Source organism: Acomys russatus, chromosome 21 (genome assembly GCF_903995435.1).
Source record: "Acomys russatus chromosome 21, mAcoRus1.1, whole genome shotgun sequence".
Taxonomy (NCBI): Eukaryota; Metazoa; Chordata; class Mammalia; order Rodentia; family Muridae; genus Acomys; species Acomys russatus.
This window is the reverse complement of record NC_067157.1, coordinates 38286276-38308085: the sequence shown is the minus strand read 5'-3', so window position 1 is coordinate 38308085 and position 21810 is coordinate 38286276. Positions and strand designations below refer to the sequence as shown.

Sequence of the window (21810 nt, the reverse complement as noted above, 5' to 3'; positions counted from 1 at the left end):
TTCTCAGCCTCTCATTGTCTCTTTCTCTTTTCCCTCTCCCTCCCTCTCTCTCTCCTTTTTTCTCTCTCTCTTCTTCCTACCCCCCCATCAAGTATTTTTCAAGGTATTGCGATCCTGTGTGTAAAGTGTTGCTTCATATGATTTTCAAAATGTAGCTAGAGACAATTTGCCCTCTTTGCTTCTGTTACACTTCAGACAGACACGTTGGTCTGAATAACTAATGCGCGCAGGAAACTGATAAGAAGCAGCGTTTCCTGGCTTTAGCTAGGAGACAGCAGAGCTTCTTTACTCACTTCATCGGTAAGTTCGCCAAACACTGTTAGGACATCGATTAGGAGGCTCGCCGTGTAGAAGGACTTGATCATGTTTCTGGAAGAGAAAAGGTGTTCGAATTTAAACTAAAAACAAGCAAGCAAAGAAACACTGAAATGTAGTCATGTACCTGTAAGGAAAAAAAAGAGTCTGAACATAGTAAAATTAATCTTTGAAATAAAATCTATACCAAGAACATAAATGGGAGCCAATTGCTAATATTACCAGAAAAAACTAACATTCATACTGTAAGTAAATGCTGCAAGGTTTTATTGTAGGGTTTTGTTTCGTTTCTTTATTTTTCCTTTCAGCAATGTCAAGCACTGCCTGGATCTATATCAAAGCATGATGTATTTCTATGATTTTAGTAGCATAGTAATGACTAATCAATCATCTAAGCTGGCTAGTAGAGTACTCTTTCTTGTTTCGTTGTGGTCCCTTGTATTTTGAAGCCGAGTCTCACAATGCAGCTTTTGTTGGCATTGGATTTTTGATGACCCCCCTCTATCAAAACAGTTATGTGCCACCACACCTAGCTAGGCTGGTATGTTTTTAAAATTGACATCATCAGGACAAATTTGTTTTGCCTATTTTTACTAAACGTAAAGAATGGCTTAACTGGGATACATTTACTGAGAAATGTGTTTGACATAGGTAGTTCCTGAAGTTATTTTCTTCAAATAGAAAGGCCAACATTTTTAACTTAAAAAAAAAAAGTCACTGTGGATTTACAATTCCAAAATAAATAAACCATTACTCAGGTGGTCAGAAAGTATTCCACTGAAAACTAGGTTATTCTGGCAAGAAGCTAGCCAAAGTAATAAAAGAGTTTTTATTTTCCTGTCCTTACTTACTTGTGAAATCGTCCAGCTCGATCTTCATTGTCTGCATACAAGAACATTTTCAAAGCATAATTTTCCAAATGGGCACAACCAACTATTTCTTGAGTAATAGCTTCATTATCCCCCAACTGTTTCTTAAGCTAAAATAAAAGAAGACACACAGCTCATGATTTTGTATTTTCAGAATAGTCTGTTTAAATACAAGTCATTCTCATAGCTACCTTATGTACATTACTTTACATTCATTTCAATAAAAGCTGTATCAGCAAATCTTATAAAAATGGTTTACTCCAGCCTCCTGTGTTCAAACAAAAGGAGTCTCTCACAGGGATGAAGATGTAGAGTACAACTGAGCTCTAAAGATGGCAGCAACCAAAAATAAAAGACAACATTGCCAAGTATCCTGGTGAAGAATCAAACCCTGTTAAACATTAGCAAGTCACTAACAACTACTCTAAAATGGAAGTAGAAACTTCTCAAGCACATAATTTAAAATTTAACTTTGAACCATTCAGTTTACATCAAATATAGAAAAATAAGACTAGAGGCATTACTATGTCCTAAAATAGTACCTTCAGAACAGTGTGTAAAGGAGAGCTCACACCAAACTAGGAGAGGTACAAAGTGACAAACTTATTACCAGATTATTTTAAACTTAGACACATACAGCCTAAGTCAACTTACAACCACATAGATTCTCAATTTGCATATCTCTCCACTACATACAAAGCAATTTGAAATATATAAAAACCAAAACAGTTCCTGTTTTTCTTGTCTAGGACTATTATATTGGATTAAATTATTTTCAGGAACATCTTATGTAGGCAACCATATTCTTAAATTTTTTTCTATTAGAGACTGACTGGAAAGGTGGCTCAGGGTGAAATATACTTCTTGTTCTTGCAGAGTACAAAGGTTCAGTTTCCAGCACCCACATAGTGGCTTACAGCAATCTGTCACTCATGTTCTAGGGGATCTGATGCCCTCTTCTGGCCTAGGCAGTTACTGCACACTTGTGGAGCATTAACATGTATGTGGGCAAACGTACTTGCATACGTGCACACATACACATGACTTCAGGATTGCCTACAAAGTCAGCAAAAGCAAAACTCCTAAAATAAAAATAGAATAAAGTTTAGACGAGATATATGTGATGTTAGAATTTAAGGTAATTTTGGCTAATCTTATTCTGCATAACAGCAGAAAAATACCCAAATGCCCATATAATACAATTTACTGTGTTTAAGCTGCAAATTGATTGGCAAAAACAGACTTAGTCCTAAAAAACTGGTCAAAACATGGCATGTCACCTTGTTTTCAGTAAGTAAAAGTATCTGATAAAGTCCTGACATATTTGAATGCTTTAAAGTATAATGCAAACATTATATCATAGAGGTATGCATTCATGTGAATGAACTTACCTGGCTAGTCATTTAAAGTCTTAATGAGTCCCTACATAAATGTGATTTATATGTGTTACAAAGAAGTGAGTGTGCCTTTTCCTGAAGCTTCTAGCTGTTGTTACTCATGGGAAAGAGACACATCTACATAAATGTCTGGGAAGGTGGAATTTTACAAATTCACTGCTATGCGTTAGAGTCATCTCCCATCTTCCTCAGCAGCATCTCTGCAATAGCACTCTAATTCACTTCACGTCCATGGAAGCAGCATTAGAATCCAGAAAAGAGTGACAGCAGGGTACAAAGGACACTATTCTATGGCTGCTAATTACAACCGGGCTCTAAATTTTACTTTGGACTGGCCCTTTCATCTAAATAGCAACTTTGGAATAATAAAGAAAAGCAATGAAGACATTAAAAGGTTCTGGGTTAACATAAATTATTTAATTTTAGTATGTATAACTTTTGTTTCCTTAAGCCAAATTGTGCAAGCAATCCAATTTTTAAAATACCTAAATAGACAGAAAGTGAAGTATACAGCTGTCAAAGGTTGAACTCTTGGAGTGGATACATAACTGTGTCTTTGTTTTTGCCTTTCTTAAGAGATAAACTTGGCGGTCTGCTTTGCTTTCTGTTGCTGTGATAAAAACTATTACCAAAAGCAAGTTGAGGAAAGGATAGAGTTTATTTGGCTTACACTTCCACTTCACAACCCCTTATTAAAGGAAGTCAGGGCATGAACTAAAGGCAAAACCTAGAGCAGAAACTATGCTAATGGCTGCTCTTTGGCTCTCTTTTATAGCTTTTTTCTATAGCTCACACCCACTTGCCTGAGGATGGTACCACCCACAGTGGGCTGAGACCTCCTGCACCATTCAAGCCAATTCTTCAGACATGCCCACAGGCCAATGTGATCCAAGTCATTCAATTGAACTTCCCTCTTTCCAGGGACTTAACTGTGACACCAGGATAGCAGGGCACAGGAGTCATTGAGTGAACTCTGATTACTAAGACTATTAATGGTTGGCATTACATTCTTTGTTCAATGACACCTAATCCAAACAACTCAACTTTCCTTTACTTGGCCTGCACAGCAACCTGTGGAAGGAAAAGAGAATAAGCAATCGGTACCACCTTTTTCATGATTCCTTTCACTAAATATAAATAGTCCTTTTTATTCCAGTAAGAGCTATCTAGAAATTATTCAATCAACAATCCACATGATTATGTGAAGGAAGGCAAGACAGGCCTCACTACTTAGGAAAGGATGATCAGAGAGCCATCTATACTAATGTGTATACAACAGTAACTGAGCCTACTTTAGACTTGAAACTCCCCTGGATATAGTGTGGGTTTTTCTCCAGGTATAATGAGTTAGCTAAGTGTTGCTAGGAGAAGAACTGGAATGACAGAAATACACGCACAAACATACAAAACAAGGTGCCACATAAAACACCAGACAGTAAGTCAGTCATTAGTGTTTCACTTACAGCTTCTAGCTGATCCATTAGCTTTGATAAAAATTTACGACACTCAGGAGTTTTACTATCAATCTTCATTCCGGTTTGCATAGCATATAAACGACCTACACAGGAAAGAAAAATATGTTGGTTTTAAATTTCTATACTTAGAAACAGCCCCATCGATTATCCGTTATTTAATTAGGCCCATGGCTAAGAGATTTCCAACATCCATTCGTGAGGACACGTTCAATTTGTTAGGCTATAACTGGACAGCATGCACACCTGAAGCTGGGGCACAGCTTTGTCTTTGGTAGCGTGTATGAGTGCACAGCTTTCTGATTCATCTTAGCTGCTCTATCAGGTAATATTCTTGCTCTTCCATGACATCTATCTCACTGTCCTTGTGTCTGGGCTTCCACAGTTGCTGTTGAGGTAAACACTGCTGACTGGACTGGACATCACCAGTGTGTTCTTACTGCAGGTGGTTTTGTTTTTTTTGTTTTTGTTTTTGTTTGCCCCTGAGGCTTAAGAGCCTTTGCATCATGTCCTGAGTAGAAAAATACCTTGGCATTCTGCTAAGCACATAAGCTAAGGAATCAGCATTTGTGTCTCCACCAACCAGTGTGTGACCTGTCTTATTCTTCACAACTTAGCATCTGCGCATGGCCCCTCCTACATGCCCTTTCTACAACACACAGCAAGACTGGGATAATGGTAATTCTTCCAAACAAGACAAGGCTTCACATTCCTGAGTATTCTTGTCTCGCTACTGAAACACGCCACCAACACTGCTTTCTTGGCTTTGCCTTTGGTCTAGCTTCCTGGATTTTTGAAGCACCATCTCATGAGATGGGAAGCAGCTGATCTTATATACATTTTTTCTTTTAAGTCACTGAATATTTAGAATATTTTTGTCTAGTAAAAAAATTCAGATTTTGTATAAATTTAAAGTAAAGATTAGATTTCTTATGGATTTTTATTTATAAAAAACATAAAAATCTCACCTAAAAACACAAGAGAGGCATCGTGATAACACATTTTTATAAGTAAGGTCTTTTTTTGCCATCATGTTAAAAACAAATCAAAACATTAGGTAGGCCCTATGGTGTCAAAAGCATAAACAATTTAACTGGTGAGCCAAAGCATTAAAAGACAAGACAAAATGAAATAAAATCCCATGTAGAGTGCCTGCCAACAGAGTCAACAGCGAAGCTCTGCTAAGACAGGGTAAGCAAGTACTCAATAGTCCAGGCCTCAAAATATATATCAGATCTATTGGGCCAGAAGACTCAAGAAGATGCTCCAACCTTATAGAGTGATTTGGGTGACTGTTCAGGCACTTCCTGTCTACTCAGAGAATTAATTTTATTTCTTCTCAAGTCTCTCATGGGGTTAAATACCAGATAGTTTAATTTTTACAATTAAGCTTAGTTGTTTTGGGGTTAAGATGTTTTTAGGTCTAGATAGATGTTCTAAGTTGATAAGGATAAGATATAATAGATAATGATTTACATTCAGAGTTTCAGACTCACTATGATAGGTTCAAAGGTTCTGGGCTAACATAAGTTATTTAATTTTAGTATGTGTAACTTTTGTTTCCTTAAGCCAACTTGTGTAAGCAATCCAATTTTAAAAATACCTAAATAGACAAATACAGATAGCCAAAACACTATGAATGTAACATTTATATAATTCCTGATTGTTTTATGGTTCTTCTTCCTGTATATAGTTTACTATGTATGTGTGTGCATATGTGTGTGTGTGTGTGTGTGTGTGTGTGATAACATAAATGTATATGAAAACAAAGAAACAAACCAACCCAAAATGCACAGAGGTTGGCAATACGCAGAAAAAAAAAAGTGCTGGCCAAATTAGTGGTGCTGATAGACAACTTGGGCTGGGATGGTGCCAACAGAGGATTGAGATGAAGTTTATAGGGTGAACTGTTTCAGTCACTGCAAAGTACTCTTTCTTTCACTAAATAAACCTCTTTTAAAAAACTAATAAAAGCATATGAGATATGGGTAAAACTGAAGACTTCTTGAACAAACACCCCATTTCAACAGTTTCCAATGTGGAGAACTAGAAATGTTTATGGTGGTGACTTTACAGGATCAACATATACACAACATCTATAATTCCCTCGTCTGCAAACGGCAACACTACTGTTTCACAGAGTCTATGGGTTCTTCTAGCAAATATACATTGGAGAAATTCTCTAAGTTTACAGTTATAGCTCCTAGTGCACATATTTACAAGTTGCTTGGGTTAGAGGAAAACAAGAGGTAGCATTTCCTAGTGCCAGTTTCATTTTGAGAGATGCTTCAAGGTGTGCTTTAAAACAAAGTACCACCATACAGTTACTTCTATAATATATGCAAGTACCTGTATTTGAGCCCACAAAAGCTGATATTAAATGTAAAATCATATCAATCTAGGGATTGAAAAGTAGCATCTTGGTGAGTTTCCTGATGAATAAAATGGCATTACATATTTCCTAGATATCTTGGTTAATTTACTTTATGAAATTAAGACTGCTACCAAAATTAAACTCTTGTACAAAACTGGTTTTCTTTGTAAGAAACAGGATTGAAGAACTATCCTATCATTTTTCGTTCTCTTTGGGAGGGTGTGGAAGAAGAGGTAGGGATTAAAACCAGGGTGCCATGTTAGGTGAACACAATACCAACAAGCGACAATCCTGGTCTACAGTTCTTTACTTGAGGTTAGATAAGCAGACATTTTCTCATCCATAGACCCAACAGAATACATTTCTTTCTTGTCTCCCACATGGCCAAATCAGCCATATTCCTCAGTAATTTGTTCAGGGCATCATCCAGGAAGATTACACTAGTATTCATCCACTCTCTCCTTGTCAAACCACTTCTACTTCTTTGTACTTGGCCCAGCTTGCCTCTATTTTTGTGAGTTCTTTTGTATTTGAACTTGAATTCTGACCACTTCTTTGATGAGCTGTCGATGTCTTCTTACAGGATTTGGTGATACTTCTTAAAATTCCATCACATAAGCTCTTCAGATAGAAATATGTTAGCTACAAATACTGTGGGCACTCTTTAAATTACTTAGTTTGTGACATTTTCCCACCAAATGGACCTAGTTAGTGGAGTTTCAGAGCAAGCAAGCAACACACCACAAATGTCACATATAGTCCAAAGTGAATACTAGAGCTGAGACTGCTGGCAAACTGTCATGATTATAAATATAATTATTAGCCTCAAATAAACTTAGTATTTACTGTCCAAAAATGCAAAATTTTATTTTAAACATACTTCATCTCTTTAAAACAAGCATATCTACAACTACGCAAAAATTAGCACATATTAATTAGCTGACCACTATGGACATTCTAGTCAGTATAATATAATAATGTGAAGCAAGATTACACTGAAAGCTTGATTTCTGTATGTCTTTTCCTATCTTCTCAGCACAGTAATGGACAGTGGACATTACCTTAGGTCTAACATCCAAGGAGAAGAGTTAGCTACTTAGTAGACCTGCTTGGGGGACAAGGCTACTCAGCATAGTAAAAGCCCAGGTAGAGAAGGAGTGCAGTTGACTCCTAGACTTGTCTTCTACAACAGCCCTGGGACAACTATTAAGCAGACATATGGAAGCATATCTTCTTGCTACCATAAGTGATTGACTGCCACGTGAAAGATTCCGGCTCTTTATTAAATTTATTTAGCCTCTGTTGCTTACAATATAAAGAGAAATGTGTAGCTATCTGCTCTAAAGCAAAGATAAAATTGTTCATACTTTAATGTAGCCATGATCACTAGCATTGACATTCTTATTCTTCAGGAATACTTGAAATACAGTGTAATAATGCTTATGGTATTGACTTGAGCTTTATCCTCTTCTGAACTTAAGAATTAGATCCTCTCAGACTCCTACTTAATATTTCTGTATTAGTTATGTGGCTTACAATTTGAAGTTTGGAAAATATAAAGACGATATTTCCAATACTGGTAAAAATAAGACCTTGAATTTCCTTACGAAAATTACAAAATATATTTTGCCATATGGATGGAAAAAGGATCACTTTCATATGGAGCTGTTTGAAATGTGCAATTTACTGTAGAAATAGGAATGTAATGACTTAATGTGCAACAGAAAAAACACTTACTAAGGTAGAACAAATGCATGTGTCGCCTACAGGAATACTGAAGCTGGAATTTCTTTCAGGAGTGGAATGGATACTCTTTAATTTTTTTTCTGAGATAATTACACGATTTCCCTCACTTCCGCATATACCTCCACTCCCACTCTTTTTTAAATTCATGCTCTTTTTGTTTGCTTTTATGAATAAAAATAATTTGATGATGAGTAATGAGGTATGTTTGCAAAAGGATTAAGTACTTTCCAAACCAACTTTAATTTAATGTGAGCCATTTGGGAGACAAACATTCACTAATCATGAAACTATGCATTATTCAAAGTTCCACACACTCTGAACATAAATATTCTAACAGACCTTGCTTATCCAAGAGAAATGTAATTCTAACACGACGTAAATACAAAATAATATATATATATATATATATATACACACTATATATAGTTTTTATAGCAGGTATAATTTTACTACGTTCCAAAGTAAAACTGTAAATAACAATTCTCTGTCCTACCAATACAAACAGTTTGGCCACAAATAATGTGAAAACGAAACAACAAACAAGGCAGGCAGAATAATAAATAAATGTCTACTAATGAGTGCACCTTCATCCTTCATAAAACAAGCAGCTTTAATAAAGTTACACTTAGTTCTTCCTATTAAAGGATGAAATAAAAATTGATCTATGAATTAGTGTATCTAGGCTTTTAATATCTATACAATCAGCCAACACTCACACTTAGATTATGGATATCAGCATTGTGCTGATATACAGCAACAGTACATGGCAACTGATTATTAAAATGATACCGTATACTGGGCTGGGTGGGAAAGATCTGCACTCTAAGTTACTTTTAAGGCTAAGACAAGCTGGGCGTGGTGGCACACGACGTTAATCCCAGCACTTGGGAGGCAGAGGCAGGTGGATTGCTGTGAGTCGAGGCCAGCCTGGCCTACAAAGCAAGTCTAGGACAGCCAAGGCTACAGAGAGAACCCTGTCTCGAAAAAAACAAAGGGTGAGACAAGAAGACTGTCAGGTTCAAGGTTGGCCTGGGAAACTGTGATTTCAAGGCCAGCTTAGGATTTAGGGGGAAAAAAAAAACCCTGGAACAAAAAACACAAAGCAAGTTTCTTAACAGGAGAAACCACAAACCATGGTGTTTAAAGAAATGATACAAGCATGGAACACATAAGTTCAAGTCAAGATTTTACATGGAGGCATGCTCAAAACTCAGGGGCAGGACAACAGTTCCAAGCAAGAACAGCATGTCTTCTGATTGAATGGGTAAAAGAAGTTAAGAGTTCAGGGAGAATGAGGCAGTTGTAAGTTGAAGGCTAGGGTCATGATCTAGAGGAAGCTATCAGAAAGAAGTCCACCGAGTTGCACAGCTACACACACCTGAAGTTGGCCATGTATGTGCATGCATGCACATGGGAAAACTCCACAAGGCCAGAGAAGGCACCAGGGCTATGTGTCTACCTACTGCCACGCACACACACAGCACTAGAACACATTCATGTTCCAACAGACCATGGAGAGCCCTGGATATCTACTCAGGCTATTCAGTTGACTCCAAAACCATACAGTGCTAACCTGTTCCAAAAGAAAGGCTCCTTTATACAGACTCTCTAAAGGCTACTTTACTCATGTTCCCCACAGAGCTACAATGGCAACAAACAGCACTGGGAAACAAACAAAAGAATCAAGCACAAAAGGATCCAATGAACCACACATACCTTGAAAGTTGGCCAGATCAAATCCTTTCAAAGTGTCCTTTGTACAAGCAAAGATTACTAACCATGCTGGTGTGAAAATGTGATGCATAAGGCCATAAGCCAACACTTCAAGCAGATCAAGCAAGGCTAACTAAAATGAAGGGAATATCAGATGACAGTCAAATGCTAGGAATCTAATATTATTTAAAGAAAATGAGCAAAAAGAAAAATGAAATATACACAAAAGGATTCAAATGTAACACCTAGAAATAATTATCCAAAAGAAAAAATTGACTTGATTAAAAGAGAAGGGGGAAGGGGGAGGGGAGAGTCAGAGAGAGAGAGAGGGAGAGAAAGAAAGAAACACACACACACACACACACACACACACACACACAGAGAGAGAGAGAGAGAGAGAGAGAGAGAGAGAGAGAGAGAGAGAGAGAGAGAGAGACCACCTAAAATAAAACTGGGAGAAAACAATTTTAACACTTTAACAACTAGATGTCCCTCAACTAAAGACTGGATACAGAAAATGTGGTACATTTACACAATGCAATACTACTCAGCTATTAAAAACAAGGACATCTTGAAATTTGCAGGCAAATGGATGATACTCATTTATAAGTGGATCTCAGCCATAAAGTACAAGATAACCATGATACAATATCCATAGACCTAAAGAAAGTAAGTTACATGAAGGCCCAAGGGAGGATGCTTGAATCTCACTCAGAAGGGGAAATAAAATAGGCAATGGAAGTGAATGGAAGGTGGGAACTAGGTAGGAGAGGGATGCGGAAGGGAGCAGGGTAGTGATTAGGGGTAGGGTGAGCAGGAAAGAGAGGGCCAGGTGAGAGAAAGGAAACTGGAGGTGGAGATGGCCTGAGATAGAGGAGGGCACAGGAAGTCTATGGGGTCACCCTAAAGGAGACTGCTGCAGCAGGGGATATGGACCCTGAAGTGGCAGCCCCCTGTAGCCAGGTAGGACTTTCAGTGGAGGTACAGGGATACCAACCCACCCATAAAACCATCAATCCAAACTTTGTCCTGCCAACAAGATGTGCAGGGACAAAGACAGGACAAAGAAATGAGGGAATAGCCAAAAGACTGGCCTCATTGAGACCCATCCCAAGGAAGTGAACCGATCTCTGACATTACTATGTTACTGTGCTATGCCTGTAGATAGGAGCCTAACATAACTCCTCTGAAACCCTGTCTTGAAAAACCAAAAAACAACAACAAAGAACACGCATGGACTGGTCCTAGGCCTGCTGCACATATGTAGCAAATATGCAGCTTGGTCTTCATGAAGATCTGCTGACAACTGGACCAGAGGCCCTCACTGATTCTAGTGTCTCTTTTGGATCACATTCCCCTAACTGCCTTGTCTGGCCTCAGTGGGAGAGGATGCATTTGGTTTTATAGTGTCTTAATATGGGGAAGGGGGGTTGCTGGCATCCATGGAGGGCTCTGCCTTCTCAGAGGAGAAGGGAAAGGGAGAATGGGGAAGGGGCCTATGAGGAGATGCCTGGAGGGGGGCTGTGTAAAGTGAATACATAAATAAATTTAAAAAACATGACAGTTAAAAAAGAGAAAGAAAGACAAACAACTTAAAAATCAGCCTCTAGAGGTCCAGGAAAATGTCAAGTATCTACCTTACATGTGACTAGATTCCCAAATAAAGGAATCCAGCCAGAAAGGTGTCAAAGAGGAGGTAAAAGAAAAACAAGCTGTCAAGTCGAGTACACTGCAAGTGCAAGTGAATCTGTCAAAAAGAAAGGCTGAGAGAAAAGCTTACTTCCTCACAGGAGAGGCTGAAATAACCTCAGCATTAAACTGAGAAAGAAATGACATAGTTCTGGGAGAGGAAAAGTAATGCCATCAGATTTAAAGGTTAGGCCAGAAAGGAAGTAGAATGATGAAAATGATATTTTTGTAGAAAATATATGAAAAAATAGCTTCTCACTTTATAAAAAAATTAGAACATAAGTAAAATGTATTACAGGGCATATGACATTTACTGGCAAAGAGTAGGAAAAATGATAGTTTATGGTATTAAGTTATATACCACATGACAGAAGACTGCAACGCTTTAACGTGACAGGACCTTTGATCCCTGAGATTGTGAACTGTAAAAATCTGTCTTTGATGCCATTGTGATTCCTGAGATTGAACTGTAAATCCTTGTTGCTTGTGGTTGAGCCCTAACACACCTTTACTCCAAGATCTGTTTATTGTAAACAGGTGATTAAGGTGTGGTTCAGCCAGCCTTACACATACTTTTAAATCCAAGAGCTATTAATAAAAAGTTAACCATAGATCAAGAGGTGGAGCAAGATATCAGCTGACAGGGATTAAACAGTAGGAGGGACTTTGAGTTTAGGGGTATTTAAGACATTAATAAGTAGAATAAACAAATAATCTACACCAATTAAAAGGTAAAGGGTATCATACTGAGAAAAAAGATGAGACTCAAGAATATATGAAATTATAAGACTCAGAAATATATGTAATAAAAACAAAAATAATTAGCATTAAATGAATAGTAAGAGTCATGTACTTACATAATCATTAAAAGTAGCAACATCAAATTATTTCACCACAAAAATATTTAAGTATTTATTACCTTTGATCCAAGATTAGTAATAAAGTGCACACTTCCTGCTATCTGATTCTCAAAGGTTCTAAAACCAAATGTCAGATAAATGCACACTCTTAGCCAAATAGTGCTAGGGAAAGTGGACAGTCAAATGTACAAGTGTCAATCTAGATCTTCATGGCTCTCAAAACTAGACTGAAAATGGATCCAAGTCCTTAATCAAAGACTTAAAATAAAAAAGGAAACACTTTACATTAGCGGCATAGGCAAAGACTTTCAGAACAGGATTCAAAACAGCTTATGGAATAATATCAAGAATTAACAAATACAATTACATAAAACTATGCAGCAATTACCAAAGAAGAGACAAAATGCAGAATATGAGAAGATCTGTTGTCTATATAATCAGGGAATTAATATTCAGAATATATAGAACACTAAAAAGTAATCTGAGAAATAAGTGAACAAATGTGTTGTTCAAACCAACTCAAACGTCAATGAACACTAAAAACTTGACATCTCTAGCCATTAAACAAATGTAAATCAAAACTACATTGAGATTTCATCGTATCCCAATCAGAATGGCTAAGTAAAAAAACAACAAATGCTGGTGTGTGTGTGTGTGCGTATGAATGTAGGGGGGGGCACATTCATAGCTGTGAATAAGAATTTAAATTAGTATAACCATCATAAAAATCAGGATGGCGCTTCCTCAAAAAATGAGAGCCATGTGATCTACCGACACCACCCTGAATGGTGTATATTGCAAGAACAAGGCCAGCTTACTATAGAGGTACCTGTATATCCATGCTTACTGAGACACTAATCACAACAGTTAAGTAATCAATAGTTACTATCAACAAGTAGGTAAAATGTGTCACACAAACACAACATGGAGTTTTCACTCTCCATAAAGAATGAAATAGTATCACTAGAAGGGAAGAAGGGAAAAATGAACTGTCTATCATCATGCCTATGAAGCAAGTCAACTCAGGCAAATACCATGCTTTCTCTCATCTATAAAAGACAGGGGTAAGTTAGAAAGATGACAGTAAAGTAGAATGGTGACTACTATAGAAGAGAAAGGAGATGAAGGAGAAGAGAGAAGAAAAAGTAAAAGGGGTGGGGTTACATTACATCAAGTATATATGTATCATGTATGTAAATATTACAACAAAGCTCATTATTTATGCAGCATTAAAAATAAACTCAATTTCACAGTGAAGCATGTTGTCCAAAGTCATGTAATCAAGTAACAGGTTAGGATTTCCCTCAGGTACAGTCTCGCCCACCTCCCCTACCTTGTATCTCTGGCTCTTACCGCACACATGTACATAGTACTGTATATGTGCCATGTATATAAAGCCAGATTATATATACTTGAATATATCATTATTCATATTTTTATAGTATGCTGTGGATTCTTCTGTAAAAAAGGTAACTATTATTTCTAGTGACATAACATTGTATTACAGCAGCCTACCACAAAGGACTTGAACTTATCCATATTAGCTTTACAGTTTCAGCACATCATAAACATCACTACTAAAAATAGGTTTATGCGTGTGCACTTTTGTGCTTGCCATTCTTCCCTTCACGCCATTCTACTTAACTGGACTACCATGGTAAAACGTGTTATTTATTCTCTTCTCACAGGGACTATTTCCTTTTTTTGTTTGTTTGTTTGTTTTTCTGTTTTTTCCAGACAGGGTCTCTCTGTGTAGCCTTGGCTGTCCGGACTCGCTTTGTAGACCAGGCTGGCCTCGAACTCACATCAATCCACCTGCCTCTGCCTCCCGCACGCTGGGATTAAAGGCGTGCGCCACCACCGCCCAACAACTATTTCATTCTTAAATAAGACCTTAACCTGATAAGAATCCTCGATATAATCATGGATAATAATGATCATAATAATAATCATCATCTGTTGTAGAAGTTTTTGTTCATTTAAAAACTCAGTAATGTTATGTAAACATGTTTTTGTTTTAATTCCATGTGTGGAATATGGGGGCTGCTCCAGTTTGTCTACAGCAGATAACAGCCTCATGAGAGGGTTCATGAACTTTGTCAAGAGAAACTGCCTCGTGCGGAGGCATGATCTTTGCCAGTTGGAAAAAATACAAGAGCCCAAAGAGAGAGAGAAGGAGGCCTGCAAGAAGAACACTTGGAGATGGTTGCAGAAGGAAAAAAGGCTGCTGCTGGATTTGCTGTTGCTGGCTGAATATCCTGACGATGGAGATTATATTGCCCCAAAGACACCTAAGACCTCCAACAATAGGAATTAGCCGAAGAGTACTATGTCCTTTTCTAAATGATGTCTTCTCTCTCCTACCTGGTGTTGGAAGGGATTGGGTAGAGAAGGGAAAAAGAGACATAAGAACCCAAGTATACTTACAATCATCCTTGGCATAATTAATCATCTTTCCCTCAAAAGAACTGACACCTAAGGAGGTCAGGTGGCACACGCAGCTACAGAAGGTAGCAGGTATGGATTTTGTACATAATTTTACAAGTTAGTCCCTTCAAACAAATGCTGCCTGTAATGACTGTAAATGGGAAATCATGTGATTCTTTATTCTTTTGGTTGTATCCCACATTTTCTAAAAAAACATCCATTATTTTGATCAATGTTTCTCAAAGGTGGCAAAACAAGACTTCTAGAGAGAGCAAGAAAAGTATGGGGATGCTTGTGTGAGTGCATGTACACCAAATGCCAGAAGGCAATGTTGGTGTTTTCTTCAATGTCCGCCACATGTCTCTAACTGAACCTGGAACTTGCTGATTAGAAAGACTGGCTGCCCAACCAGTTCCACTTGTCCCTGTATTCTGAGCGCTGGGATTACAGAGGAATGCTGTCATGTCTGGCATTTATGTGGGTGTTAGGAATCAAAGTTGGGTGGTAATGCTTGCATGGTAAGCACTTTATGACTGAGCCCCCTTCCCAGTATATGTAGTGTCTGGGGAAACTGCGCCACTTACAACAATGATTTTCTACAATGTGTTGGGAAGTCCTGTCAACAGAGAACAACTCCTTCCATGATTTCCAGCATTGTTTCCAGAAAGAAGCAATAATATACTGAGGCTTAAACAAAAGCACCCCATACCCAAAATTGATTAACCCCAAGATAGAAAAACAAACTAATCATAACAGCTAAATGAAGCCTAGTATACATAGTCCTGTGCTGTTCAAAAATGCTGTGTCTTTCACTTCCCCCCTCCACCTCCCTTTTGTTGAGCAGTCAAATGCAACTATTATGAAAAGCAAGCCTTATCAAAAAGTGGTTAAATTCTCTGGGATGGCTGAAAAGGAAGTGAAAGTTGAGGGGTTGCACAGGCTCCATTCATGCAATCAGTTTTTTTTTGAACAGTTTTATTTAAACAAAGGAAAGTCATCAAATGATTCAAATGACCATGTTTATAAAACAAAATATGGGTGTTCTTATACTTGTACAAATAAAAGTAATGAAATTATAATACATAAAACAGGAATTGATCATTCTGTATATTTACTGTACTGTAAGACAATGGTCACAGTACAGTATCTTGAGTTGGGCTACAATAAAAAAAAATTACAAAAGACTATGATCCCAATTTACCATTTAAGTTCTGAAACCACAAAGATTACAAGATTCTTCCTATTGGCTTAGGATTATCTAACTTAAAATTCTATTTTTTTCTGTGTGATTAAGAACAAATTAATAAGAGGCAATGCTAATTTCCATATATGTTATCAATAGCAAAGAAAAACTAACATTTTTTGGTATTTAAGTTAAACATTTCTGCTTTAATGTGCTATTTTATATCTGACTGAAACAGTTACATGTATTCACAACTTCCTGAGGAACTACTTAATCTTTCTGTGATCACATAAACAGAGTCTCAGAATGTGTTTTCATGGTCACTGAAGGTCTATGGTTTTACAATGCCACCCCCTAGAGGAATGTTTAAGTCAAACTGGACCCTTTATACAGTGAACTTGAAGAGACCTTTTTGGATTTAGCCTAGAGCACCAAATCTGGCAGTGTCTAAATTGTTATCATACAGTTGCGTTAGAGGAAAGTCAAATATTTTCTGCCTTTATTAAAGAGAAGGGAAGAGGAGCTTAGAGACACAGTGTTAGGAGCAGAAATCTTAACCTTCATTTTCTCTTTCTACCTAAGTTTCTCCCTGATTATGTCATTATCTTTTGCTAATTACTTTCAATGACAACTTTTTTATTCAACATTTCTCCTTTCCACCTGTCATTCAGATGTTGGTTCTACCAACTAGCAGCAAGATCAAATGTCCCTAAAGAAAGACTGTTACAAATTCCAAGAGTTACCTAAGCTTTAGCTGTCTGCCAACTTTCTGTGACATCTATGTGGTCATAGTTCTATAAGGACCACTGTTACCTTAATATTCAGTTCAATTCAGTAAATCTTGACTTCTTTACTCTGAAACTATCTCTGGTAGCTGAGCACTAGCAGGCACAGTAAATGAATAAAGAAAAGCAAGCCTCCCTACCTTCACAATCTACAAGAGAAGACAAGCAAATAAAAAGGCAGCCAGAACAAAGCCATAGAAAACACAATGAGGACTAAAACTAGGGGCTCAAGAAAAGGGCTACCAGAAACAACGGTGACATGCAGGCAGGGATGTTAAGGATACAAATGGAGTGTGTAGTGGAAGAGTTGTAGAGGCAGAGCAGAGGTTACAGGCCATGGAGACAAGAGAAAGTAAATTATGCTCCAGGAAGGGAAGGGAAATCAGTTTCATTAGAACTACAAAACACAAAATCCAATCACTAGACACCATGCCACTGAAGACACTGCAATTTTTTTCTGGTTAGCATTTGAAGCTCCCCACTACCTACCTATGCCTTTTAATAGTTTGGGTTATAGTTTTCAGTGGCTTTATTTATTTATTTATTTATTTTTACAATATGAAATATGTCAACTCACAGAAAGGGGAAAACATAATCAAAAGGAAAAATACCACACACATACAAAAACTCTATTACTTGTGAATATATAAGATCATTTGTCCTACATTGTCATATAACTTTTCATCTTATAAAATACAGATTGTAATTTTTGAATAATTATGATTTCCTACCAGGGAAGACACTATTTTCATAGTACTTATTTACACTGTTCATATATTTAAACATAAACAAACACACACAGACAATTTGTGCTTTGGAACTTTACACTTTAATTTATAGCAAAACTTATGTAGTACTTGGGTCCCACAGGGGTAGGTAAGTGCTCTAAAAGGAGGTATTTCAATAGCAATAGACAGGGCTGGCTTTGAACTCTTGATCCTCTTGCCTCTATGGCCTGGGTACTAGGATTACAGGTATATACCATGATGCTCAGCAAACTTGAGAATGAAAAGATCTTCCTACGTTTAGCATTACCTAAAGGAGCACATCTAGCAGTGTCCAAAATATTTCACACAGTGTCAGTTATTTGTAGGGACTCAGATATTTTCTGGTTTTATTAAAGAAAAACAATATGTATCATATACATGTCATGGATTTCTGCTTAAAGCTCTTACAGTATTTGTAATTATTTCTAAACACATTTCCCTGAACTGGAACCACTTAATTATATTTACATTTTCTCAAAGTGCCTTCTAAAACTTTGTGCCAACTCACCTAACTATGTCAGTGAAGACTTTAGAACACTTACCTGTACTCAGCTCACTTTTTATATTTAAAAATCGTATTCACTTTAACTTAAACTTATTACCGTCTTGGTTAGGGCTACTTTTGCTGTGATAAAACATCATGAGCAAGGCAATGTGGAGAAGAGAGGTTTTTTGTTTTTTGTTTTTGTTTGTTTGTTTGTTTTAATTCACAGTTGATCATCAAAAGCAGTTAGGACAAGAACTCAAACAGTACAGGAACCTGGCAGCAGGAGCTGATGCAGAGACCACGGAAGAGTGCACCTTACTGGCTTGCTTAGCCTGCTTCCTAACAGAATCAGAACCACCTGCCCAGGGATGGTAGCACCCACAGTGGCTAGGCCTTCTCACATCATTCCCTAAACAAGAAAATGCCCCACAGGCTTACCTACAGCAAAATCTTACAGAGGCACTTTCTCAACTGAAGTTCCCTCCTCTTAGATGACTCCAGCTGTGTCAAGTTCTTATTAAAACTAGGTGGGACACTGATTAAGCTTAATGTTAATAATTAACACTGTCTTTCCTTAGTTTGCATTTTTTTTTTTTTTTTTTTTGTCTATTCTCAGGGATTTTCCATCTGTAAAATTGGGTCTGGGGAGATGGCTCAATGAATGGTAAGGTTCTTGGGCAGGTGCAGAGACTTAAGCTCAGATTCCCAGCACCTCCTCATTCATACTGCTTGTGTGTGGGATTTAAAATGATGAAGGAACTGGAAGTTCAGTCTTTTTATATCGGAGAAATGAACATTAACGGTGTCATTAAAAAATCCTCTGTGACATGTTAGTTTTATTCATAAAATGAATATGAAGCAGCCTGAATATCCTTCAACAGTTAAGTTGCTAAGCTGTCATAGACATATAAAAGACTATGTGTCCACTATATACATGTGTATATAACTGTATAAACATGTGTAAAGTAGGTGTGGTAAAGAGCACCATAATGGATGTAAGGAACATATAAACCATTTTCTGTAATTTAGAAACCATTTTATATGACTTGAAATACTATGATGTCTGAGCTTGTCATCAGGCAGCTATGATAAGCACTACACCTTAAAAGCAAGCTTCAGGCAGGCTACCTGGCAGCTTAGATACTTAGACAGGACCTAGCCCAGGGCAGGCCTTGATATATATTTGTTAATTAATTAATTAGCTTCACATCCCAATCATAACCCTTTCTATACACTCCTCGTCTCACCCTCCCTCCCTCCCTCTTCCCCCCTCTGCCCTACCCTATTCTTCAGAAAAAGGGAGAGCCTCCCCCAGTTCATCAAGTCGCGTCAGGACTGAGGGAGTCCTAGTCCCCTGTAGCCTGGTAAGATAGCAACCCCAGGCAGGAGTGATCAAAAAGCAGGCAACAGAGGCCATGTCAAAAGACAGCTTCAGTTCTCCTTACTAGGGGACCCACATGAGCTGCCCATCTGCTATATCTGTGTAGAGGTGTAGGTCCAGTCTAAGAATAGTTTAGTCCTATTTGGTGATTTGGTCTCCACAAGCCCCTCTGGGCCCTGGTTAGTTGGCTCTGTTGTTCTTCTTGTGGAGTGGCTGCCCCCTCCATGTCCTCTTATCTCCCCCCACACCCTCAACTTTCCCACAAGACTCCCCGTGCTTCACCCAATGTTTGGCTGTGGGTCTCAGCATCTGTTTGGATCTGCTTCTGGGTGGTCTTTGTATGTAGGCGCCTATCTGCGAGCATAGCAGAGTTTCATTAATAGTGTCAGGGGTTCACTCTATCTCACGGGGAATGTCCAACCAATGCCTGGTCCAACCTGAGGCCTGGATATTTTAGTGAGAAAACCCAAGATGCTGCTGATGTGCTAGTGAACCAGTCCCAAGCTCTGAGCCTTGAGAGCACAAAGCTAGCACCCAATGAAATGATTAAAAAAAAAAAAGGAACTTTGGGAATGGTCTCAAGGATCACACACTCCCAAGACATGGCTTTGCTAGTTTCTGTGCAGTGGCAAGAGGACCTGAGACTCTGTGCATGGATGGCTCTGGACTCGGTGACCAATGAACTTCCATCACTGTTGCTGGGCCCACTTGTCTCAACTTAAAGTTGGTCTGTGCTCTCAAGGATCTCCAGGACCTCCATCAGTGCCATCTTCACAGTCTGTCACAGCTGAAGGACTTCATGGTGGACGTGCGTAGGGCCTGTAAGCTCCTGGGAGCCCTTGTAGGATAAGAATCCACACTAGAACCCTGCAGCAACATGTCTGCCCAAACATTCATTCAATACTTGGGCAAATGTCTATTTACCTTTCATGCTAGCACAATATTATAAGCATATTCCAAAGACAAATCTTGTTTGGACATCCTACGGCCAAGTGCCTTACAGCCCATAGCTCCCTCAATGGATTCTTAGGCTGCTGTGTATTGACTGTGATGATACAAATAGGAACCTACACCTGCTTAGAACTAAGTGTGTGTACACATAAGTAAGCATGTGTAGAACTTGGAAATCAGAAATCCAGTGAGCTGCATTAATTTCAACATATCTACTGATGTGTTGCATCTGGCTAAGACATTCTATGACATTTGTGAGGACAACAGCCATTCTCTGTATTATTTCTTTCACCTGCACATGGATCAAAAGTGATCTCAAAAGAAAAATGCTTCCTTTTTTAAATTTTTATTTTATGTTCAGTGGTGTTTTGCCTGCATGTATGTCTGTGTGAAGGTGTCAGATCTTGCAGTTACAGAAAGTTGTGAGCTGCCATGTAGGTGCTTGGAATTGAACCCTGGTCCTCTGGAAGAGCAGTCAGTGTTCTTAACTGCTGAGCCATTGTTCCAGCGCCCCCCGCCAAACAAACAAACAAACAACACTTTCATAAGAAATAAAATTGCTGGCCACGGTGTCACACATCTGAAATCTCAGCATAAGTTGATCTTACTGAATTGGAGGAAAACCAGAGCTATGAAGACTGTGTCTGAAAAAGACACCACAACATACCACAAGACAAGATGAACTTATGGGATTCTTTCTTGGAATGGACAGAGTTTTCAATTCTGGGAAATTCACTATTTTGCTATGACTATATTAAATAGGGCAAGCAAGGAAACATTCAGCATTAACTTTTGATTTAAAAATATTAAAAGAGCAGGCAACCTAGAAGTGCTAAGAATATTAAGGTAATAAAAAATACAAAACATTGGAAGATTCCTATTAAGTCCAGGAATCATTCATTTTTTGAAAATCTCATTATTACCCAGCAATAAGTATAACCATATACTCCTAATTACAGTGGTATTTGTACAAGGGATTAGATCCATGTGAAGACATGGAGGTCGGTTTTAGACACAGAGACAGCAGGTATTTTTTTGTATAGGCATGTATGGAGGCTGTGATCAATGCTGGGTGCTTTCCTTTGTGGCTTTCCACTTTGTTTTCCAAGACAAGGCCTCTTGTTGAGCCTGGGGCTCATCCCCACTGTTTGGCTGGATGGTAGCAGGCTCCTGGGCTTACTCATCTCACCTCCTCCCCAGGATCTCCCTCTCTCTCCTCTGCAGGTGCTAGAGGTCTGAACTCAGCTCTCACATCTGCATAGTAAGCACTTACCCACGAGCGATCTCTCCAGCACCCATTTCTCTGGCATGGGAAGTAAATTTATATATTTCCATGGTCTGAAGCATGAAACAATGCTTCTCTGTGAAATTTTCTACTTTTGCCATCATGTTTG

At 38.2% G+C, this 21810-nt stretch overlaps 1 protein-coding gene across 1 annotated transcript in view; it reads right to left on the bottom strand.

Moving 5' to 3' along the window:
* The window catches only part of Vta1 (vesicle trafficking 1), a 56281-nt gene that overhangs the window by 31744 nt on the left and 2727 nt on the right, over positions 1-21810 (bottom strand). Inside the window, exons 2-4 of the mRNA XM_051164669.1 lie at positions 4045-4139; positions 1167-1294; positions 294-369 (exon numbers count right to left, since the gene is read on the bottom strand). Of these exons, the coding sequence (XP_051020626.1) occupies positions 294-369; positions 1167-1294; positions 4045-4139 (299 nt within the window). The remainder of the gene's footprint in view (positions 1-293; positions 370-1166; positions 1295-4044; positions 4140-21810) is intronic.